Here is a 25,271-nt window from a genome sequence, read left to right as displayed (position 1 = left end):
GATACAACCCGAATATACGGTACACTCGAAAATAACAATTAAAAAGTTTAATTATATTATTTTATCCTTAGCCTCTAATCAATCCTCAATACTTATAGCCATCGTATTCACAAAAATATGAACCCTAAACTCTGGATAAAGAAAATTAAGCAAAACTCGTTGGATTCTATTTCTACACCCTCACTCTATTCATCCTTAAAAATAAAAAATTCTAGAAATCGAAAAAAAAAAGAAGAAAATTGTAAACTTGAAATTGTAGCAACGAATATGGATATTAGTTTCGTATAGAATAATTGCAGCAGCGAATTAGCAATTCTCATTCGCTGAAAGTTCGTTTCTTTATCCACCAATGATTGGGGGCCTTTAATTCATATGGTGCTTTATTTGGTTGAAAATTTATCATTAAAAAAAATAAAAAATGAAAAATTACCACAAACTCGTGTTTTATGAAAAATATATTATTATATTACTGCCTTTGGTAATATTATCATGAACAAAAGTGAAAAGAAAGAAAAAAGGACTATCCAATTATTTTTGAGACGGTGGAAAATATAATTATTTTTTTCCCACCCTATCAAAAATAATTATCCATCAGACAATATATGTGAAAAACATAGTGAAAATATATATTCTTCATCCTCTTTCCTTAAAAAAGAACGCACCGATAAATTAAGTTATATATAGTCCCTTCTTTGAGCTAATTGTTAAAATATGATCGTAACTTTTAGTTTTTTTTTCCTTCATAAAATAGGACTATGAATTTGAAAATGAGAACTATAACTGCCATTTTTTACATTTTCACTCCTATTTCAGCCCAAAATCAATTATTTGGGCTTTTGGTGACATCTAAAGCCCGTTGCTAGCGTGACAGTTGAAAGAGTTTAGTGCCCCAAATTACCAACAAAGTAAAACTGTGTAAAGAAAAGAGTAATGTTGAATGCAATGTTATCAACAGAATGTTACTAACATTACTATCAACATGCAGCGGAAATGAATAACATACAGGAATACTTTTTTCACGGATTATAAATAACCCGTGAGTGCCTCAAGGCAAAAATCACTATGTTGAATCAACAATACAAAGTACAGATTTGGATCTTCTTGGAGATCTATCTTTACAGAATGACTGCCTAAGATAAACCAACCTATCTACTTTCGGTACTACAATGTTGATACAACACAGAATCCAAAACAGCCGAATAACTAAAGTTAATCGGACAAAGCAAACAACCTGCTACGCTCCAATGGCCTTGCACTTCAACTCTTGCCCTCAACGTCCCGTCGATACAAAGATAGACTTTACAGATTGGCTGCCTAAGTCTACTTCGTCAAAGCAATCCTTGAAGAGCCGGTGACACGTTTGCAGCAGGAAAATGACGAGATGGTTGCGGGTGAATGTTAAGTCTCTGATTTTGCACTTCCAAAATGTAAGGATGAATGAGGCTTCTTGCTGCTTTTATAGACCTTCATGTCGTGGTCAGTTTCCTCTACTTTCCACTTCCAGAAGCTTCCAATAACCGCTGCAATCCACCTCCGAAAACTGCTAGTCGACCAGTCTGGAATGTTGGTTGAAAAGATCATGGCTCCTTAAAAGTAGGAACAAACACCCCACTACTTTGGATCATGAAAAACCGCCTTTCCATTTATTGAAAACGTGGTCAACAAGCTTGAAACCTTTATTCCACAACAAAAGAATAAAAAAGTGTAAAAGGAAGGTAAAGATTAAATATATACAATTACCAATGGAGAGTCAAAGTATGGAGTCAAGGCAGACTCCGGAATGTTGGTTGCAACCCAGATATGTTGACACCATGAATGTTATCAACATTCCACCCAACATTGGAAACACGTATGTTATCAACATTGGTCCCAACATTGTCGGAGTCAACATTGACTCTAACAATCTCCCCCTTAATCTTTTCCTTCCTGCAACAAAAACACAAACAAAGAAAAAACTATATACAAAAACACGAATTCTATGTTACAGGAGTTCAGATCAAAAAAGAGTTAGAAACTCCCCCTTAATCAAACAAGAGGTGAACCTCAAAATCAGTCCAGAGGAGATGTCGTAAAAACACTCCCCCTGAAACAAACAAGAGGTACAACCTTAAGAAGCACTTGAGGTACAACCTTAAGAAACACAAACTGAATGTTGACTCAACAATCGGTTTGAAACAAACAAGAGAAAGTTTAAGAACTCCCCTGAATAAAGAAACAAAAGAACCTGCAAAAACAGAAGAGGGAAAAAACAACATTCACAACATTTAACCTCTCGATCAACAAACTCAGAATGAACAAAAACAAGCAGCAGCATTCAGAGCATTTAACATACTTAGAATGAACAAAACAAGCAGCAACATTCAGAGCATTTAACCTGTTGATCAAAAACCAAGATGAAACCTTAGCTTCATTTGATCAAAATAAAGGTCGGCCGAAGGCCAAGACCTTCATTTAACCTGCCCAACACAATATACGAAGGTATATCAAAAACATGATAAATGTTGAACCAACAGATAATCAAAAAACCAAGATAACATAAACTATGTTACCAAAAACAGGTGCTCATGCACCACAAAAAGAATTCACGATGTCCACGCATCAGACACATCACCAAAGAAACAATAAATGTTTTGGAACAAAAACTGCCAACAAATTTCAGAAACACACTACTCCCCCTTTTTTGTTGAAGAAGGAAAAGGTAGGAGTTTGGCGAAGACTTGGTCACAACATTCGACCCGGGCAAGCATGTCCTGTCCCATCTTGATCGTCCGATCCACCATCAACTGCACTTGTCTTTTGAGCTTGAGAAGATCCTCTCTGGCCTTGATGAGCTCTGCAACATCAAGATCAATCTCAACTTCTGAATCTCCAGCTGGTTCCTTGCCTTTACGAGATGTGGATGTTTCTCTAGTGAGATGTGCTTTGACAGAAATGATGTTGGAAACATCAAGTGCAACATCAGGAGTAGTCGCATGATCAACATCTTCGTCTTCACCATACATGTCAATCTCAGCTTCAGCAGAGTCAGCTTCATCATCAGGCTGAGGAGACAAGGTAGGACCAGCACGTGGAGGTTCGTAGGGGAGATCTTTGACACGATCAGGAGTGAGGAGGGTTTTGGAAAACTCAAGTAGATTCTTCTCTTCAACAAGCACAATTTCCTGTCTCTCCTTAAGTTTTTGCTGAACCAAGAGATTGTAGATGAGGCTTGGAAAGGGAAGCATACTTCCACCTGTGGATTTAAAGGCTGCACGAGAGATGTTAGCAAACACTTGCTCACCAAAGTTGAAAGCCAGAGGCTTACCAACTTTAAAGATAAATTCAGCTTGTTCCTTGGTTAGAGCAGTAGTGTTTTTGCTTGGAAGCCAGTTGTAAACTGCAATCTTGTGAAGCACAGAATATTTCCAAGACAAAGTGGATGCAGCAAACTTCGAGGTCCAAGCCTTAAGTTTCCCTCCAGTCAACTCCCTAGTCATCTCATCATCATTAACCTCAACATCATCAGTGTTGGTATTCGCAGTGTAACATGCTTTGTTAATGGCAGTTGGGGAGAAATCAAAGACCTTACCCCTAACAAAAACTTTCCCAAACTTAACAGATTTTGGGTCAAAAGCTTCTGTCATCAGATTAACATAGAACTCCCTAACAATCTCAGCATCATAGGGAAACACATTAACAACCGTACCCCACATACCCCTATCTTGCAAAAGGATATCAAGCTTATACTTTGAAAAGAAATCCTCATCCGCACGTCTATCATTATGAAACTTCCTAGCAGCCAACACTTTGAGAGCATTCTTTGCTTCACGAGTGTAAAAACGAGTGGAGTACGACTTACTAACCTCAACCTCTGATTCAGAGGAGCTTCCAGAGCAGCTGATGCGAGGGGAGGTAGTGTGAGAGGCAGAAGATACCTTTCCGCTCTTAGAGTTGGGAGAATGTTCAACCTTTGGCTTGAGAACAGGAGGCTGTGATGTTGGACCAACATCACCGTCTTCTCGGCTAGGAAGATTGAGAGTAGAAGGGATCACCCGTGTGGATTTTGACCTTGAGGACCGCCTGAGAGAGGCTACTCCAGCTTTACGTTTTCGGCTTTTCTTGTCAGGAACAAAGGTGTCAACATCAATCACATCTGTGCTTTCTTCTGGATCAACATCCTGACCAACATCAGGAATCTTTTCATAGTCATCAACATCCATGGATGTCGGTATATCACCAGCAGCACATTCTTCTTCAGCAACAATAGAAGCTTTATCAACATCTGACCCCGGTTGTGAAGCAAGATCAAGCAGGGCCTCTTTGGCAATTTCCCCAATTCTCTCCATAGAGGTATCTTGAGAAGCATGCGCTGATTCCTCTTTTGAAGACGGAATTGACTCTTCGCTTGGAGTAGGAAGAGAAGTTTGATGTTGAGTAACACCAAAAGCTGGATGTTCTGTGGATTTTTTCGAGGTCGCATGAACAGAAGTTTTCCCCTTCGTGAGGTTTTCGTCACCTTTCGCAGAGGAACCAGGCGCCATTTTTGAATGAACACTCTCAAGAGCAGGAACAGTGGAGATCGGCTCAGGGTTGATGGGAGTTTCTATCATTTGCAAGGAGACGGGATCAACATCAGCTCCCACAGACGATTCAGTGGTACTTCTCTTCGGAGAGCCCTTTGGAGAAGGAGCTGGAGGAAAAATTCCTCCTGGGACTTCCACCGGAGTTTGAGAAGACGAGGTTTTGTCGGTTGATTCGGCCATCTGAGGGAGGGCGGAGAGATGTTTGGCTGCACTTTCCGGTGATCCAAAGTGTTGGATCAGACTCTTGATGAGAGAGAAAAGATCAGGATTTTTGTCCATGACTTTTGAGCTTCAAATGGAGACACTGCACAAATCTCGATAGAAGGGTTTGTGAAATGAAAGGTAATAATGAACAATCAGAACAACCCCTTTAAATACACACGAGAAGATCCCAGCCAACATCAACCACTAAGCCACGAGATAAAATCAAATCCCATAAAAATCTCCCTCACAAAAACAAATCAAAATTCGAAAATCATATCACAAGAGACAAGAAGAGGCGGATCAAGCATCAGAAGAACAAACCCTAGAAACACAAAAAACTGATAAGAACACCAAGGAAAAAGATAAGGAGAGAGAACCAGGAAAAAGAAGAGATATGCCTATAGAAACAAAAACAGTAGAGCCAATGTTACTTCAAATGTTAGTCCAACATTAGAAGTTAATGTTATCCAACATCCGGAACAACAGACCGTGAAACTTTCAGCAGAGGAAGAAACTTTTAAACAAAACACTTTAGGACCTTAAAGCTCAACATCCATTTTCCCTGAGTGCATCGTCGCAGCGAACGCCGTGCCCCGAGTACTTAGATGAGAGAGGGGAGGATCCATTTATTTTCAAATGTTTTATGACCATTAAGCCTCACTCTTGTGCTACCGGTCTTATAACATCAATTTTTTTTTATTCAACATCTGCTAAAAGAACACAGCATAAACCGGTTAGACCGAATAACATCAAAACAACCAACATGGACATTGCACTGTCAGTAACACAGGCTCCAACATGCATATGCCTAAAAAAGAAAAAAGACAAACACAAGGAAAAAAAATAAAGATGTTAGGATCCAACAAAGAACACCTAAGTCCTAACATCTCACATGCAAGGACACTTAAATGCAGCACAAACCAAGAGACTTCCTAAGATGGGAGAATCTCTCAAAATCTAAAGCCTTGGTAAAAATATCAGCAAGTTGTTTTTCAGTAGGAATGTATTCCAACACAATGAGCTTTTTCTCAACAAGATCTCTTATAAAATGATGACGAATATCAATGTGCTTTGTGCGAGAGTGTTGAACAGGATTCTTAGAAATCTCTATAGCACTAGTGTTGTCACACATGACAGTCAAAATGTTACTTTCCATACCATAGTCGTCCAACATCTGTCTGAGCCAAAGAAGTTGGGCACAACAACTGCCAGCAGCAATGTATTCGGCTTCAGCAGTAGAGAGCGAAACACAATTTTGTTTCTTGCTTGACCAGGACACAACATTGTTTCCCAAGAGATAACATCCTCCACTTGTACTTTTTCTGTCATCAGCATCACCTGCCCAATCAGCATCACTAAATCCGACAATGTTAGAGTTAGTGTCTTTGGAATACCACATTCCAAGTTCAGATGTTCCAGCAACATAGCGTATGATGCGTTTAACAGCCTTCAAATGTGACTCCTTTGGCTGAGCTTGGTACCTAGCACACACTCCTACACTGTACAGAATATCAGGTCTACTTGCAGTTAGATAAAGCAAACTGCCAATCATTCCTCTGTATAGTGTTGGATCAACATCACGTCCAACATCGTCCCTGCATAATCTGTCAGTGGAACCCATGGGAGTTCTCATGTGTTTAGCAGACTCTAGGCCAAATCTTTGAACAAGACTTTTTGAGTACTTGCTTTGAGAGAAGAAAATGCCTTCAGGAGTTTGTGTTACCTGTAAACCTAGGAAAAAATTCAATTGTCCCACCATACTCATCTCGAATGTGGTAGACATGGCCTTAACAAAATCCTTCACAAGCTTATCATTAGTTGCACCAAACACAATGTCATCAACATAAATCTGTGCAATGATAGTGTTACCAGCATGCCTTTTGATGAACAAAGTTTTATCAACTTGACCACGAGAAAAACCATAATCAAGGAGAAACACAGTCAACCTTTCATACCATGCACGTGGTGCTTGTTTTAAGCCATATAAAGCCTTTTTAAGTTTAAACACATGATCAGGCTTACTAGTGTTTTCAAATCCTTTAGGCTGTTCAACATAGGCTTCCTCAGATAAGACACCATTTAGAAAGGCACTCTTAACATCCATTTGTAACAAGGAGATCCCAAACTGACAAGCAATGGCAAACAACAGCCTAATTGACTCAATTCTAGCAACAGGAGCAAAAGTTTCATCAAAATCGATCCCTTCCACTTGCGTATACCCCTGTGCTACCAATCTAGCTTTGTTTCTAACAATGTTACCAGACTCATCAGTTTTATTCTTGAAAATCCACTTAGTACCAATAACATTCTTGTTATGTGGTCTAGGGACAAGATCCCACACATCATTTCTAATAAACTGATTAAGTTCTTCATGCATAGCATTAACCCACATAACATCTTTAAGAGCATCAACAACATTCTTAGGTTCAACAAGAGACAGATAACATTCAACCTCAGCAAGCTCACACACAGAAGTCATACATGCAATTCTTACCAACTCTTTGTAATTGACTTCCTTCTTCTGTCGAGTGACAACTTTCTCACCAACGTCTCCAATGATTTGAGAACTTGGATGATCTCTTCTCACATGACTTGGGGGATCTCGTCTGATGGAATTATGAAGAAATTGAGCTTCCAACTCTTCTTCAGAGTCCGACACGTAGTTGCCAGCTTCTCCTTCTGATGTTGACCCTGACGAAGTAACATCAGATGTTGGTACAGATGTTGTACCATCATTGCCACTTCTGTGGTGGTCAGAAGCATAACCTATGTTGTTGGGCTCCTCAAGTAGCTCAGTAACATCTTCATCCTCTGTTCTATCAATGAGACTAAGAGAATCATCAAACACAACATTAACAGTCTCTTGAATAGTCTTTGTTCTGAGGTTATATACACGAAAAGCATGACTATTCACAGAATATCCAAGGAAGAGACCTTTGTCACTTTTGGAATCAAACTTGTTGAGGTGATCACGGTCATTCAAGATGTGACAGACATATCCAAAAACATGAAAGTACTTGAGATTGGGCTTCTTGCCTTTAAGAATCTCATACGGAGTTAACATAGTACCTGGTCTCATGTACACCCTATTGATGATGTGACATGCTGTACTTACAGCCTCAGCCCATAGTCGTTTGGAAAGACCTTTTGCTTGCAACTTAGCTCTCACCATTTCCTGAATGGTTCTATTCTTTCTTTCGGCAACACCATTTTGCTGAGGAGTTTTGGGTGCAGAGAACTCATGGAAAATTCCATTGTTAGTGCAGAAGTCATCAAAGAGAGAGTTCTCAAATTCTTTGCCATGGTCAGTCCTAATTCTTCCAACAAACTGGCCATATTGAACTCTAAACCTTTTATACAATTTCTTGAAATGAGCAAAGGTTTCAGATTTTGTTTTCAAGAATTCAACCCAAGTGTATCTTGAAAAATCATCAGCACACACAAGTACATACCATTTTCCTCCTAGGCTTTCAACTTCAATGGGTCCCATCAGATCCATATGCAGGAGTTCGAAACATTTCGAGGTACAGCATGTTTACAACATTGGATGAGCTGTTTTGTGTTGCTTCCCCCTTCTGACAAGGTTGACACACAACATCTTTCTTGAAGTTCAGATTAGGAAGGCCTCGAACTACATCATGTGTGATCAACTTTTGAAGATTCTTGAAGTTGACATGTCCCAGTCGTTGATGTCAAAGCTCAACATCATCAAGTTTGACTGCATTGCAGAACGTTTCTTCTTGGGACTTGTAGCAATTGTCAGACGACCTTTTTCCCATCATCACACACTGATTTGTGTCATCAAAGACTTCACAAAGATGTTTGTTGAACTTTACAGTCATACCTGCATCACATAACTGACTTATGCTAAACAGGTTAGCCTTAAGTCCTTCAACAAGATACACATATTTTAATTTAGGAAAATCAGTAACATTGAGAACTCCTTTCCCCAGAATTGTTCCTTTCGCACCTCCTCCAAACGTGACTTTTCCTCCAGATGTTGGAACAAAATCAGAGAGTAAAGCCTTTGTTCCTGTCATATGTCTAGAACACCCACTGTCAAAGTACCAATTCTCAGAAATATTAGCATTCAAGGAGGTGTAGACAACAGTGTTACAGGTTTCATTCTGTTCTCTCTTATCCAACAATCTGCTAAAGTCAAACCTGCCAGTGTTACTAACATTCTTCTGGTAACAGTCAAACATCTGTGTCACAGATTTTACAGCACAATCACTTATGTATTTGACACAATGAGGTTTGATATGTCCAGGAGCAAAACAATAATGACAAACATAGGATTTTTTCTTTTTGCTTTTCTTATGAGGATCCTTAATGTTGTCAACATTCACACTGACATTTCTTTCTTTAACAAAAACAGTAGTATTACGATGTTGCTTTCTTTGCTCCTCAGCACAGAAACCAATACCAGAATTACTATGCTGACCATGAGATAGAACTTCATTTAAACATGAGGTCCCTTTGTTAAACCGTTTAAACACCCTTTCAGAATCACAAACTTTACCTCGGAGTATATCAAGTTCAACATCACGTTGAGAGAGCATCCTTTCAAGCCTTGTAATTTGCCCTTTGAGATTTTGGTTTTCATCAACCAACATACAGATGTCATTTCTCAACTCCCGACATTGAGAATCAACAACCTCATAGAGCTCTTTAAAATTCTCCATCTCTTTCAGTGGATCACTCTCCTGTTCTTCCAAAGCTGTAACACAACAGAAATCCGGTATACTCGAGTTGAAATCATCAAGAATAGTCATTTCATACCAGTTCGTTGTGTTAGTGGGGATCTTCGTCCCATCAATCTCCTGAACATCAGTATCCATGTCAAAAACATCATTGTTAAAAATCACATCAAACTGATCATTTTCAGAAGAGATGTTCACATCAGTGTTGGCGACATCAACATCAACATTCATATTATCAGACACATCAATCAGATCAACATCACAGTCGGATCTGGAAATATTGTCATCAACACTTAGAGTTCCTGATTCAGAAGAACAATCTGAATAAATCATTTCATCATCAAGATTTTTAAGGGCTCCAATCATGTCTTCTCCCTGCAAATGCTCTTCATCAACTGTAGCCATAAGGAGAACTTTTTCCTCCTCAGAATCTGAGTCATCACTAAGAGTTGCAGTAAGACCAGAATGCCTTTTTCTTGCAACTGTGGGACACTCATTTGCATAGTGACCCATCCCTTGACAGCCCCTGCATTGAATGTGATCAACACTTCGTACTTCAGATGTTGTTCCAATATTCTTCTTAACATTGGTGATGTTGGATGAAGATCCAGCAGACATCCCAGAAGGTTTCCTAAAACCATTTTTGGATTTTCCTTTCTTAAAGGATTTCAGCATGTTGTTAAAATTTTTAACCAACATAGCAAGATTAACATCATCTTCCTCCTCGGGATCAACATCTGTACACTCAGACAAGTTAGTAATTTCAGAGTTTTCAGGAATCTTTTCAACACGAAAAGCTACACTTTTGGACACATGATCAGCTTTCTGCTGTTCGAGATTCATCTCAAAAGTTAACAACTTACTGACCAGATCCCCAACACGCAAAGTAGCAACATCAGCAGTTTCTTCAATTGAAGAGATTTTCATGTTATACCTTTCAGGCAGAGATCTCAGTATTTTACTGACCAATCTTTCGTTGCTAATAGGTTCTCCAAGTCCAACAGCTTCATTTGAGATTTCACAAAGTTTTTCATAGTATGCAGAGAAAGTCTCATCATCGCGCATTCTCAAAATCTCAAATTTGGTGGTCAACATTCGCATTTTTGTTGCTCTAACACTGGCTGAACCTTCACATTGTTCCTGCAAAATGAGCCAAGCATCTCGAGCTTCCGTGCAATTAGAAATCATGCGAAAGGCAGGAACATCAACAGAGATAAAGATAGCATTTAAGGCTCTAGAGTTATGGTTAGAAATGAGTCTTTCATCAGCAGACCATTTACTCTCGGGTGTGAGAGAAGTAACTCCATTTTCATCAGTGGTACGCGGTGGAGTCCACCCATCCAACACAGCCACCCAGGCACGTTCATCAATAGATTTGATATAGATTTTCATCCTAGTTTTCCACAAGTTGTAGTTCTTCCCACCACTATCAAGAGTAGGAGGTCGAGCCGACACACTTGACAAATCCATAAGTGGTAATTTTGCACACAGGAATCGATTCTTAGTACGTCAAGAACCTGCTCTTGATGCCAATTGAAAGAGTTTAGTGCCCCAAATTACCAACAAAGTAAAACTGTATAAAGAAAAGAGTAATGTTGAATGCAATGTTATCAACAGAATGTTACTAACATTACTATCAACATGCAGCGGAAATTAATAACACACAGGAATACTTTTTTCACGGATTATAAATAACCCGTGAGTGCCTCAAGGCAAAAATCACTATGTTGAATCAACAATACAAAGTACAGATTTGGATCTTCTTGGAGATCTATCTTTACAGAATGACTGCCTAAGATAAACCAACCTATCTACTTTCGGTACTACAATGTTGATACAACACAGAATCCAAAACAGCCGAATAACTAAAGTTAATCGGACAAAGCAAACAACCTGCTACGCTCCAATGGCCTTGCACTTCAACTCTTGCCCTCAACGTCCCGTCGATACAAAGATAGACTTTACAGATTGGCTGCCTAAGTCTACTTCGTCAAAGCAATCCTTGAAGAGCCGGTGACACGTTTGCAGCAGGAAAATGACGAGATGGTTGCGGGTGAATGTTAAGTCTCTGATTTTGCACTTCCAAAATGTAAGGATGAATGAGGCTTCTTGCTGCTTTTATAGACCTTCATGTCGTGGTCAGTTTCCTCTACTTTCCACTTCCAGAAGCTTCCAATAACCGCTGCAATCCACCTCCGAAAACTGCTAGTCGACCAGTCTGGAATGTTGGTTGAAAAGATCATGGCTCCTTAAAAGTAGGAACAAACACCCCACTACTTTGGATCATGAAAAACCGCCTTTCCATTTATTGAAAACGTGGTCAACAAGCTTGAAACCTTTATTCCACAACCAAAGAATAAAAAAGTGTGAAAGGAAGGTAAAGATTAAATATATACAATTACCAATGGAGAGTCAAAGTATGGAGTCAAGGCAGACTCCGGAATGTTGGTTGGAACCCAGATATGTTGACACCATGAATGTTATCAACATTCCACCCAACATTGAAAACACGTATGTTATCAACATTGGTCCCAACATTGTCGGAGTCAACATTGACTCTAACAACAGTGTCATGTCACATTTTTGACAATTTTTTTTTGCTTTTTTCTATTATCTATTATTTAGCACATTTCAGCCTAAAATAAAAATAAAATTATATACTATTTTTTCCTCTTTTTTTTTTAAAGTATGCATTTTTAAAAAATAATTTTTACACTTAATATTTATTAAAAAAATCTAATTATTTAACACATCAATTGTTAAATTGTCTCAACAATAATACAAAGAAATATGTTCAAGTAATATTCATATTTCAATATAGTGCCCATCTTCTTCTGATTTATTTATTTATTTATTTTTATTTTAGTTAAATTAATTAACCAGTTCTAATTAGAAAATTCTAACTGAAAATGAATAAAATTTAATTAAATTTTTATTTTAGGTTGAATGTGCTAAAAAGAAATTGATAATGCAAAAAAGGAAAGAAAAAAAAATGCTAAAAATGTGACATGACATGGACACGTTAGCAATGGGATTTAGGTGTCACCAAATGCCCAAATAATAGGTTTTGGATTCGAAATAAGAGTGTACTTGTAAAAATGAAAGTTATAGTCCTCATTTTTAAATTTCGTAACATGTATTCCTCTTTTTGGATTCACTGAAAATTACGGTCTCGTTTTAACAATTAGCTCCCCTTTCTTCGTCTTCGTTGCGCTAAACTTATTCCTTTTTTTTGTTTTTTTTTTCGTAAGGTCGTTAGATTTGTGAAATACCAATATTGTTGTTGACCAGGGTGTTTGGGAAGGCCCTCTTCGGTGTTGCAGCCAAATCCGAGGCCTCAGTTTCTGCAATTGCTGCTTATTTTACTCCGAGTTGGAAGGCTTCTGAATTGTGTCTCAAGCCTTGGCATGACCTTAATAAGCTCTGGCATGTTCCTTTGAAAGAACAACATGTTGATGACTTAGCAACAGATGTTGAATTCTCACAACTTCAACTTTCTTAGTCCTTAGGCATATTTCAAAGGTATGCAAGTCAATGTGCCGAATCAAGCATGTCCTAACTGAGATAAGAGCCATTGAAGAGCAAATAATAAAGATTTTTTTATTATAAAAAAAATTGTACGACACAAAAGATAATTTAAATTTATAAAATCAAAATACACCACACAACATAAACTTATAATTAAATTAAGGGTTAATTACGCCAAAAACCACGAACTTTGGACCAATTTCCAAACTTGCCATGAACCTTTTTTTTATCAAAAATTCCCTGAACTTATGGGGTTGAACAATTTTTCCATGCTTTTTTGCTCCGGTGAAGCTCCGAGCTGACGTGTCGCTTACGTGGTAATACCAAGCTGACCTGTCACCTACGTGATAATACCGAGCTGATGTGGCACGTACTTGGAAAAATAATAAACAAAAAAATAAAAAAAATCATTATTTTCCCTCCCCCTTCTCCAAGTCGGCTGGTGGACCGTTGCCAAAGGACCGCCGCTGCATTCCTCCGGCGAAGCAGCGCCGAGGAATACCACCTCCGCCTTTCTCCTTCTCCCATTCCAGACCTCACGCCACCCCCCACAATCACCAGATCAGTCGCCTTCCTCTTTCGCCGCATCGAACCCCCTCTACCGCCCTCTCTCTCTCCACCGCCCTCCACCATCACCATCATCAGATCCGTCGCCGCCAACCACCCACGCAGATCCATCGCTCAACCGCCCTCTCTTTTTCCACCGCCCTCCACCACCATCATCACTAAATTCCATCAACACCAAATTCACACAACAGCAGCTCCGATTCACGGCGGCGACGTCAATTCCAGGAGAGAGAAAGTGGAGAGAGAGAGAGAGAGAGACAACACACAAAGTCTGGTGGGGTAGGGCAGCAGAGGCGGCGACAGAGGGCGCTGGAAAAGACGCTGGGGAGGGCGGTGGTTGAGGTGGCGGATCTGTGATGGTGGTGGGGGAAGGCGGTAGAGGAAGAGGTGTGGTAGTGGGGGAGGACAGCGGGGGGAGCTGGAGAAGACGCGAGGGAGGCACGAATTTGGGTTGTACATACACCATGGAGGTAAGTTCGTCAATTTAGGCGCAGGAAAGTTGTATTCTGGTGGCGAAGTGCAGGGTAGATTCGGGGAGTCGGCAGAGTAGAGTCGGGCAGAGCTATCTCTGGCAGAGTCGGCAGAGCTGAGTCGCAGAGTCGGTAGAGCTGCCTCTGGCAGCGCTGCACTCTGGCAAGGCTTAGTCAGCTCTGGAATTGAAGAATTCTCCAATCCAGAAGTTCAATTTTTCATCTTCGTCATCTTCAATTTTAGGCTTTACTTCAGGATCTACCCACTCAAAGAAGCCACATTGTTTCTGCAACAACAAAGATTGCTGCTTTAAGGAAAATGACAGCACAGAAATAAACTCAAACGAAAATAACGTTAAAATCACCCAATTGTTGGAGCATTTCAAGAATCTTCGCCCAGGATTAAGCTGTGTTCGTGATGTTTTCATCTCCACTCAAAGTTTGCATGTGCATTCAGGGAAGGAATCGGGTGTAGCCATGGACGAGGCGCCATAAGAGGAGGAAGATGGCGTGAACTTCATTTCTGTCTTTTGAAACCCTAAGCGACGAAATGGGGATGCAATTTCTTTTTTTCCCTAAATGTATACCTAAATACTGGTTTTGGGGTAAAAAAAATAAGGAAACGACGTAGTATTACGAGTATCGAACGATGTCGTTTCTTCACATCGTCGGCGGTGCCATGTTAGCTTTCAGATGACTTAAATGGTGCCAAGTCAGCACTCAAATTGGGGGTAGCTCAAAATCATGGCAAAATTATTCACGAGCTTAAATTCAGGGAAAATTTGATTAAAAAAAATTCATGGAAAACTTGGAAATGGGCCCAAAGTTCATGATTTTTCACGTAATTAACCCTTAAATTAATAAATTATTCATTATCATCGAAATTGACGAAACCCGAGTGAGAAATTATCTGCCAATGATCTCAAATAATCATGTATATTAATTTTCTACAACTATCACAGAATAAATACAACAACCAAGATACAGTCGAATACTCAAGTCTTAGCATGTTCCTAGAGATTGATAATTTACCTTGTTAGTAATTGGCATTTGAATACTTAAATAACTGTGAATTCAACCTATGAATCTTTTAACTTATTCCATCTTACAGCTCGAACATTGGATAGACAACGGACCGACTCAACTAATAGCCATGAGACAAACACAAAATCTTAGAAACATAATGGAGCAATTTTTGTCAAGTATGGAGTAGGGGACAAAAATTCTACTTCTTCAATGTTAGTAAAAACGTGATCTACATAAACACGAGTTATGGAGGGAGTTAGTTGATAGCATCTTTTATGTGGAGGGATCACTTGCAATTTCTCTCATCGAGTTAGTTGCACATGCAGACGCATGCATGGTCGTCTAATTCAACCTCATCTCATCCTGCGGTGGTCATTAATTTGGCTGATGTTTCTCATTGTATATATAGATTAGTTTCTACGCTTTGTAGACTGTTGTTCATTTTCTATCATTGGGTTGTATGTGAGAGTGAGCAGAAGCAAGAAAGAGTGACGGGAAGGGAGTTGAGAGCCACTAAGATCTTAGGGTTTGAGTGTGTGTGTTCTTGCCCAGTTTTACCTTGTATTCTTTGATCCTGATATGAGCTGAACCAAGTAACTCTTCATGTGTTGTATTTAGTGTTTTGCTTTCGATTCGATCAGATCTTGGATCTTGCTTTTAGATTCACATTTGGTGCCATCTGTGGGAAGCTGTGGATCGAATCGTGACGGCTATGGCAATGGCGAAGTTCAAAATTGAAAAGTTTACTAGAAAAAATGGTTTTGGTCTCTGGCAGATCAAAATGAAGGCGATCCTAACTCAGCAAGGTCTTGCCAGAGCATTGCGGATGGATAAAACCGAAGCCGACGATGTCAAGAGAGTAGATAAGATGGATATAGATGAAAAAGCACATTCAGCGATCATCTTATGCCTCGGAGATAAAGTTCTCAGGGAAGTTGCTAGGGAGAAAAGCGCAGCAGATGTTTGGAGAAAGTTGGAAGACCTTTATCTTCAAAAATCTCTAGCTAGCTAGCTGATTACTCCCTCCGTCCCATTAAAGTTGGCAACATTTCTATTTTGAGTGTCCCACTAAAGTTGGCCACTTTCTAAAAATGGCAAAAGTTTACTTTAATTAAGTCAACAACTACTCACTAATTTGGTCAACAATTGTAGGCCACTTTCTAAAAATGCCAAAATTTCTTTAATTAAGTCAACAATTACTCACTAATTTGGTCAACAATTGTAGGCCACACTCTATTAAAACATATAACACTCAATTTCTTAATCTCCGTGCCGAAAAGAATGTTGCCAACTTTAGCGGGACGGAGGGAGTATATCTCAAGCAGAGACTGTTCTCCTTCAAGATTTTGGATGAGAAGGATATTCCAGATCAACTCAATGAATTCACCAAAATCTTGGATGATCTTCAAAGTGTGGATGTGAAAATCGATTGTGAAGATAGAGCCATCATCCTCCTGAATTCGATGCCGAAATCTCTTGAGAATTTCAAAGATACCATATTATATGGTAGGACTACTAGCATTTCTGCGGATGAAGTGATAAAAGCCCTTATGTCAAATGAACTTCAAAAGGCTTCAGATAGCAAGAAGGATTCCATTGCAAAGGGCCTGAACATCAAGAGTAAACCAAAGAAGAAGTTCAAAAAAGGGTCTGCAGATGGAAAGAAAGATAATCAAGGGAAATCTACTGATTTTGAGGAAACAAGAAAGTGTCATTACTGCAAGAAGGCAGGACATTTGAAGAAGAATTGTTTCTCATGGAAGAGAAAACAAAAGGAGATGGGGAATAAACTAGAATCCGCAGAGGTTATTGAGCATGTAGAAAAAGCTGAGATGTTAAATGTTGTTAATCATAAGGTTGGAGAGAAATGGATCATGGACTCAGCCTGTTCTTTCCACATGTGTCCACACAAATCTTGGTTTGTGGATTTACATGTTGAAGGATCAAGATCAGTTATGCTTGGAAATGACCAGTTGTGTCCAGTCAAGGGGATTGGCAACATAAAACTCAAGATACATGATGGAGTATCAAGAATTCTGCAGGGAGTTAGGTACATTCATTCCCTCAAGAGAAATCTTATTTCCTTGGGAATGCTTGAAGCAAAGGGTTATACTTTCAATTCTGCATCTGGAGTTTTAATGGTAGAAAAAGACTCTATCATTGTTATGAGAGGTATCAGAGAAAATAAGTTGTACTATTTAGATGCTAAAACTATGGTTGGAAAGGCAGAAGTCAATACCACCGATGAGTCTAATCTATGGCATTTAAGGTTAGGTCATGTAGGGGAAAAGAGTATGAATGAGATACTGAAGCAGGGAATACTGAAACACACCACAAACTTTAAAGTTCAGGGCTGTGAAGTATGCATTCTTGCTAAAAGTAAGAAACTGCCATATCCAACAAGCACTATGAAATGCAGTGCACCATTGGAATATGTTCACTGTGACCTATGGGGGAAGGCAATGACAAAAACTATTGGTGGTGGAAGATATTACTTGTCTTTAGTAGACCATTACTCCATAAAATTATGGATCTATATACTAAAGAACAAGTCTGATACTTTTCAGAAGTTTGAGGAATGGTACAATGAAGTTCAGGCTGAGAAAGGGCTGAAATTGAAGTACTTGAGAATAGATAATGGCCTCGAGTTCTTGTATGATGAGTTTCAGGAGTTTTAGTAGAGCAAAAGGGATTAAAAGGCACAAGACTGTACCAGAAAATCCCCAACAAAATGGCTTAATAGAAAAGATGAACAGAACTATTTTGGAGAGGATAAGAGCCATGCTTACTGAAAGTGGTTTACCAAAGAAGTTCTGGGGTGAAGCAGCTTCTACCGCATGCCATCTGATAAACAAGTGCCCTTCATTAGCCATTGGTTTTAAAGCTCCTAATGAATTATGGAATGGAAGGGTGTCAGACTATTCATACTTGAGAAGATTTGGCTGTTTGGCTTATGTACACATCAAACAAGATAAACTGGAGCCAAGGGCTCTTAGATGTATATTTCTGGGATACCCCAAGGGATTGAATGGGTACAAGCTATGGTGTTTAGAGCTAGGCATGCGAAAGCCAATCATTAGTAGGGATGTGGTATTTAAAGAAGATAAGATGCCATATCTAAAGAAGACTGAAAAGAATACTCATACAGATGATAATACTCAAGTGCAGGTGGAGCATGGTGGTGTAAATGACAAGGACACATAAATAGAATCATCTGATGAAGAGCATAAGGACTCTGAAAATCAGGAAAGTGAAACTGATAATCATCTGGCAGATTATCAACTTGCTAGGGACAGAATAAAGAGATCTATCCATCCACCTGATAGATATGGTCATGCGGACCTAATTTCTCATGCCTTAGCCACTGCAGAAAATATTGATTATAGTGAGCCTAAAAACTACAAAGAAGTTGTCAATTGCAAAGAGAAAGACAAGTGGCTTGAAGCAATGGCAGAAAAAATAGACTATCTATTGAAGAACAAAACCTGGGTTTTGGTTGAGGCTCCAAAAGGTCATAAATGTGTTAGTTGCAAATGGATTTTCAAGAAGAAAATTGAGGTAGATGGATCAATAAGGTACAAAGCCAGACTAGTGGCTAGAGGCTTCACACAAAAGGAAGGAATCAATTTCAACGAGGTGTTTTCACCTGTTGTGAAATATTGTTCCATCAGATTGTTGTTAGCTATTGTGGTTCAACAAGGGCTGGAGTTGCAACAACTTGATGTAAAAACTCCATTTTTACATGCAGATCTAAAGGAGAGTATATACATGTATCAACCTGAAGGTTTCATAGAGGCTGGGAATGAGAACAAAGTCTATTTGCTAAAGAAGTCCCTTTATGGACTAAAACAGAGTTCAAGGCAATGGTATCTCAAGTTTGATCAACATATGACAGATATTGGTTTCACAAGGTCAGCTTATGATAATTGTGTGTAATTGAGAAAGAATGACAGTGGGGAGATGATATATTTGCTTCTTTATGTTGATGACACGCTTGTTGCATGTAAAGATATGGCTGAAATTGAAAAGGTTAAAAATGACTTGAGGATAAAGTTTGAGATGAAGGATTTGGGGAGTGCAAAAAGGATTCTAGGAATGGATTTGATTCGTGCCAATGATATGGATAAGCTGTGGTTGATCCAACATGATTATATATACAAAGTTCTGAAAAAGTTCAATATGGCATAATAAAAAAGGGTTAGTACTCCACTGGCAGAACACTTCAAGCTATCTAAATCTGAAAATGCATGTCACTGATGCATATACATAGCTTATATGGAGAAGATACCATATGCTAACAGTGTAGGGAGTATCATGTACACCATGATATGCACTAGGACTGATATAGCTCATGTCGTGAGTGTCACTAGCAGGTATATGGCTGAACCAGGAAAGGAGCATTGGTTAGGGCTTAAGTGGATATTGAGATACATGAAAGCTACTTCAAATTATGGAATTTTATTTGAGAAGGTGGAGGAAAGAGATACACATGCTTTGCTGGGATATGTAGATTCAGATTTTGCATCAAATACAAACACAAGGAAATCTCAAACTGGATATGTCTTCACCTTATATGGTGCAGCCATTTCCTGGAAATCAGTTATGCAATCAGTTGTGGCATTGTCCACAACCAAAGCTGAGTACATGTCATTAACAAAGGCTATCAAAGAAGGTCTGTGGTTGAATGGCATTATGGCTGAATTTGGCATAAAGCAAAAGTGTGTTACTGTAAGATGTGATAGCCAAAGTGTTATTCATCTTGTAAAACATCAAGTCTTTCATGAGAGGAGTAAACACATCGATGTTAGACTTCACTTCATAAGAGATATCGTGAATAAAGGTGTGGTGACTGTTGAGAAAGTGTCAACAGAGGAGAACGCCGCGGATATGCTAACAAAAGCATTACCTGCAACCAAGTTCAAGCACTGCCAAAGGCTAGTGCAAGTCTTGGAGAAGTTCTAGTTCGAAAGGAAGTCCTATGATAGGGCATATGTTGGTGGAAAGCTGGAGTTGTGGCTATTTATTCGATCAAGGTGGAGAATGTTAGTAAAAACGTGATCTACATAAACACGAGTCATGCAGGGAGTTAGTTGATAACATCTTTTATGCGGAGGGCTCACTTACAATTTCTCTCATCGAGTTAGTTGCACATGCAGACGCGTGCATGGCCGTCTGATTCAACCTCATCTCATCCTGCGATGGTCATTAATTTGGCTGATGTTTCTCGTTGTATATATAGATTAGTTTCTACGCTTTGTAGACTGTTGTTCATTTTCTATCATTAGGTTGTATGTGAGAGTGAGCAGAAGCAAGAAAGAGTGACGGGAAGGGAGTTGAGAGCCACTAAGATCTCAGGGTTTGAGTGTGTGTGTTCTTACCCAGTTTTACCTTGTATTCTTCAATCCTGATTGAGTAATATAGTTTCCGGTTGACCCCCGTGGATGTAGGCTCATTTATGAGCTGAACCACGTAACTCTTTGTGTGTTGTATTTTGTGTTTTGCTTTCGATTCAATCAGTTCTTGGATCTTGCTTTTAGATTCACATTCAAGGTGTAGGATTTATTTGTTCCATCTCCCCTATTTATATGTGTTGATGGCTAAGCTAGGATTAGTAGAAGGGTTATGATAAGACCTCTTGATAGACTTGAATTATCTTAAGTTAACCACAACTTAAATTAAGTCTATCAGTATTAATTAATTCTTTTAAAATATTAATATTGCACTGTATATCTTCATCAATAGTAAGAATATGACTTTTGTGTAACCGTGTGTTGGTCAAGCGGTAAGGGATTAATGCCTAAGACCAAAGGTCTTGGGTTCGAGTCCCCGTGTGGCGCGACCTTTAAATTTTTTTATTTAATATTGTAATTTATCAAAAAAAAAGAGAAAAGAATATGACTCCTTTTCATTTAATTATTTATCTTATATAAGATAGCACACATCCATTAATTAATTTAAATTTATCGACACGTAGAAAGCCTGGCTTAAGCTGCCATAACGTCGTAGACTTGACATGTAGCCTATCCACCCCAGTAGTAAACTTGATAGTATAATAGCCTTTTCCCATGGGGATGAGCATCCACGGCTATGAGGGGTTCCATAAATTCTATAATTTCTACTTCAGTCCAGTTATCAAATGTGGTTGATCACCATTACGTAATATGAGACATCCAATGAGGGCGTAGTGAAATTTAATCACCTGTTTTTGATATAAATCATTCAGTTTTATGTGGGTGGAGTGCCTAGAAATTGTGGGTGGAGACATCATCGTTCGTAAGTGTAGGACTGCCCAACGCTTTCGCATAGGAGATCTTAGGTTCTTCCACGTTAGGGTTTGACTGGTTATTCTCCATATTTTGATTAATTTGTTGCGCCTTGTCGTTAGTAGAATTGGCATTAGGTGTATCAGCAACGAGAACAATCAAACCCTGATTCATCTTTACCATATGGTCGGGGTTGTTCCTATGAGAGGTCGTAGCATAACTTGAAAAAATGTTTGAAACTTGCAGTAAATGTAGCGTTGATCGATCCGTAGAAGACTTGATGTTATCATGGCGGATGCTGGTATCCGGGGATGGGGTTTATCGGGAAACCATCATCCTTTCCTTGGTCCGCTTGTGCGCCTATGGGGTAAATCTGTCCTTTTGTGCATGCACATGTAATGTGCATAGTGATGACGTCAACTAAGTTCGTTATGCTAAAAAACTCCAAATAACCGCTAAATTTATCTCCTTCAGATAGGGATATCGTGAATCAGGGCTACGGTACTAATTTGTGTCACATCCTTGAGTGCTTCTTCCTTGTTATCAACGCTGACAATGCTCAAGGTCAAATTTTCCTATTATTACGAATTCATCATTGATTCTCCTCCTTTAGAACTGACTTGCTTGATCAGCTTCCTTCCTCCAATTAAGTAAATGTAATACTCCCTCCGTCCCAATATTGTTGGCCACATTCTTTTCGGCACGGAGATTAAGAAAATGGTTGTTATATTTTAATTAAGTGTAGTCCACTAAAATAGAGTTAATTAATTGTGCTTCATATTCTTCTTCTCAGTGCATCCGTTCCATTTTCAGGCTGGCGCCGGCGATCAACATGCAAACCAAAAAATCAATTCAAGCCATTTTTTGTTCCATTTTCCTCAATCCAATTTTCACCAAAAAACATTCAAACCAAACACCATTTTTTGTTCCATTTTCCTCAATCCAATTTCCTCAATCCAAACATTCAAACCAAATCGGAGCCCTAGGCCCCCAAATCGCGCTGTGAAGGGGAGGGGTCGCCGCCGCCGCCGCCTGAAAGCCCTAGCCCCCAAATCGCGCCATAGAGAAGAGGGAGATGCGACTAGAGAAGAGGGAGAAGAGGAGAGGAAGATGGGGGTCGCGGTTGAGGGAGGTGCGAAACTATTGGCGAGTGAAATCGAGAAGGTGAAGAGTTTGCCGGAGAGTGCAGACGAGAGGGCGGGGCCGGGCGGCGGCCGTCCGCCGGAGAAGAAGAGAGAAGGGGGAGAGGCTGTTTTGGGAAAAGTGCTGAGTGTGGGTGTGTTTGTGTGTGATTTATGTTTGTTCGAGAGAGATCTGAGCAAGGGCGGTCTGGAAGGGGAGAGGGAGAAGGGGAGGGCCGGCGGCCGGCGGCCGACGTCGCTGTCGGCCGTCGGAGAAGAAGAGAGAAGGGAGAGGTTTTGTGTGTTGTGTGTGTTTTGTGTGTTATGCGTGTGTTGTGTGTGTTGTGTGTGTTGTGTGTGTTTTTATTTAAAGAGGGTTTAGTTTAAGTAGAAATGTTAATTAAATTAATTAACTTGACTTAATTAAATTAAATGTTTCTATTTTAAGAATGTGGCCAACAATAATGAGACAGACCAAAAAGAAATGTGGCCATCAATATTGGGACAGAGGGAGTATGTAATATTAATTAGCTTTCATGCCCATCAACCATCTTTTCACAATTTCACCGAAAAACATAAACAAGAGAAGCAAGATGAGAAACTAATACGTAATTAGTTACTGACCTAACACAATTACAGATTTTTAGATGAATTTTGTAACGTCAATAATATCGCGATAATATGGACTGAGCCCATTCACGTAGCCCATTAGACATCAGCCCATTACTTAAATTTAATCCACAAATGGCGCCATTTTATTGGACATAACACCATACACACATTCATGTACTGAAGCGAAGCAGTGATGAATACAGCTTATTAAAGAAGTCCAAAGGTGATTATGACCTGAGTTGTTGAGATACTAAATTTATTACAAATATTCGTAAATCACTTCTTGGGTAACTCCGGATCCTTCACTATAGTTACTGGGCAGTTTGCAGTCGACACCACGTAGTTGGTCACGCTTCCCAGAATTATCCTATCCATCCATCCATAATAAAATACAATAAATCTCACAGAAAAAAAAATCTAATAAATTCACTTTTCCAAAAATATCTTCAGCTCCCCATTTACAAATATTCGGTGATTATTATGAAATAGTACAAAAAGAAGAAAGGAAATTTCAGTTCTTTTATCTGGCTAAGAAATTCCAAATGTTGAAAATTTCTAACAGCATACTCATGATAAAATTTGAAATTTCCATCTAACAAACGAAGAAACTTCAAACTGATTAACGATTTAAGTTTTTCTTCAAATATTTTATAGACTAATTTATTTTTTCTTCTAAGAATAATCACATCGCCAGAAATTGCAACATGAAAAATACCTCAGCGATTTTTAAAACTTAACTAACGAAAAAATTTACCTTTTGATGGTGCTGAGTCCCCTGCTGCCCATAACCAAAGAATCAAGCTTCATATCTTCAGCAGCTTCACAGATCTTCTCTCTCGCATCTCCCCAGAACAGCTTCGTCACCACAGTTATCTAATCAATTCGTCAAACACATTTCGTTCAATCTCACTCACTACAATTCAGCAAGAATCCCCAAACTAACTATAAAAATTTTAAAGAGAGAGGAGAGAAGGAACCTCTTTCTGCCTAGCTGCAGTGTCTAGCATGTCGAGAAGTTCGATATCAGTAGGCACATCATACTTCTTCATCACCTCCGGTTCACGAAACTCCGACAATGGAATCAGAGCTACAATTTCACCAAAATTCCCCCCCAAAAAAATACACAAATTAAAAGACAAGTCGGATCGAAATAAATGAGCATCGCGGCGATCTAAAATCAGAAAATCGAAGGAGAAGGAAGCTTACGAGAACCGGATTCCTTCCAGAGCTTGTTGCGCGATTCATCGGAAGAGTGAGATTTGATGTGGATGATGTAGAATGTGTCGCCTTTATCGGCGAGATTGTCGATCGACCACTGCAGCGCCGCCTTGCTGCTCTTGGAGAAATCCATCGCCACTCCAATTTTCCTGTCTTTCACCATGTTTCTCTCTATTCTCTCTCTATTCTCTCTCACTAGATTTTGTTAATAGGAGTATGAAATGAAGGAGGCAAAGCACAATAGTTGCGTGGGCAAACCAAAAGGCTAAATACTCCGTATACTTGTGGAGTCGACTTTTATGAGGAATACCGTGTGCTCAGCTCAACTCAATCAAATTAGTCACTAATCACATTATTATCTGTAATCTTTATCCAGACAAGGATATAAATATAAAATTTCGAATTTGTATTCTTGTACGAAAAAACCTCCAAAATATTGTCACAAGCATAGACATTTAAAGAGTTTTATAGTATTCTCTCAAAAAAAAAAAAAGTTTTATAGCTTCGTTGATGTGTGTTAATAAGGAAATTAATCCTTGCCTTGAAAAACTGAGTTAATGTGTCGTAATTTTATTTAATTTCATTTTGATTTGTTTTATTAATATGTGCTGCATCAGGATATTCTAAATATATAAAAAAATCGTTGGGTATTGATTATTAGTAAAACTTAGAAGAAGATGAAAATCTCAATTATTAGAAACTACATAAATCTTATTCAAATATATTTGATCGAGGATTTTTAAATTGAAAATAATCTCATAACCATAAAAGTAAAAAGATATTTAATCTTATTAAAATGCGATTTTATTTAAAAAATAAGAAGAAAAAAACCCTAACCCTTGATAACACAGAAAAAGTTGACTAAGGGTCGAGCCTCATTAAAACCTCATTAAGGAAAACCCAGTGGGAAAAACCTTAATAAGGAAAAGAGTACTCGTCTATTACTGAGAGAAAAGCCAGAGAACCAACCAAAATGAGCAGAGAGAATGTGGAAAAA

General features: G+C 38.9%; 3 protein-coding genes across 3 annotated transcripts; all 3 read right to left on the bottom strand.

The window, feature by feature from the left end:
- Positions 1-2,666: 2,666 nt before the first annotated feature.
- LOC131018778 (uncharacterized) lies at positions 2,667-4,841 on the bottom strand. Its single transcript, XM_057947483.1, has one exon. It carries the CDS (start codon positions 4,839-4,841, stop codon positions 2,667-2,669), a length of 2,175 nt encoding a protein of 724 aa, XP_057803466.1.
- A 3,617-nt stretch (positions 4,842-8,458) lies between these two features.
- LOC131018777 (uncharacterized) lies at positions 8,459-10,939 on the bottom strand. The gene has a single exon (XM_057947482.1). The coding sequence runs from the start codon at positions 10,937-10,939 to the stop codon at positions 8,459-8,461; it is 2,481 nt and encodes an 826-aa protein (XP_057803465.1).
- Positions 10,940-23,176: 12,237 nt separating this feature from the next.
- On the bottom strand, positions 23,177-24,788 carry LOC131016624 (universal stress protein PHOS34). The gene is made up of 4 exons (XM_057945333.1): positions 24,263-24,788; positions 24,034-24,143; positions 23,811-23,929; positions 23,177-23,423 (listed from the first exon to the last, which is right to left on the bottom strand). The coding sequence occupies exons 1-4, from the start codon at positions 24,435-24,437 to the stop codon at positions 23,333-23,335; spliced, it is 495 nt and encodes a 164-aa protein (XP_057801316.1). The 5' UTR covers positions 24,438-24,788; the 3' UTR covers positions 23,177-23,332.
- Positions 24,789-25,271: the final 483 nt, after the last annotated feature.

Source organism: Salvia miltiorrhiza, chromosome 3 (genome assembly GCF_028751815.1).
Source record: "Salvia miltiorrhiza cultivar Shanhuang (shh) chromosome 3, IMPLAD_Smil_shh, whole genome shotgun sequence".
Lineage (NCBI taxonomy): Eukaryota > Viridiplantae > Streptophyta > Magnoliopsida > Lamiales > Lamiaceae > Salvia > Salvia miltiorrhiza.
The sequence above is the reverse complement of the archived record's forward strand: the minus strand, read 5'-3'. Positions and strand labels throughout refer to the sequence as shown.

What these genes read in the sequence shown, in the direction of transcription:
- LOC131016624 (XM_057945333.1), bottom strand. Translation starts at nt 24,437, where the DNA reads ATGGTGAAAGACAGGAAAATTGGAGTGGCGATGGATTTCTCCAAGAGC. An exon ending in CTGCAGCTAGGCAGAAAGAG is followed by an intron (nt 23,930 to 24,033) that starts GTTCCTTCTCTC and finishes CGAATTGATTAG; the next exon opens with ATAACTGTGGTGACGAAGCT. An exon ending in GGACTCAGCACCATCAAAAG is followed by an intron (nt 23,424 to 23,810) that starts GTAAATTTTTTC and finishes ATGGATGGATAG; the next exon opens with GATAATTCTGGGAAGCGTGA.
- LOC131018777 (XM_057947482.1), bottom strand. Translation starts at nt 10,939, where the DNA reads ATGGATTTGTCAAGTGTGTCGGCTCGACCTCCTACTCTTGATAGTGGT.
- LOC131018778 (XM_057947483.1), bottom strand. Translation starts at nt 4,841, where the DNA reads ATGGACAAAAATCCTGATCTTTTCTCTCTCATCAAGAGTCTGATCCAA.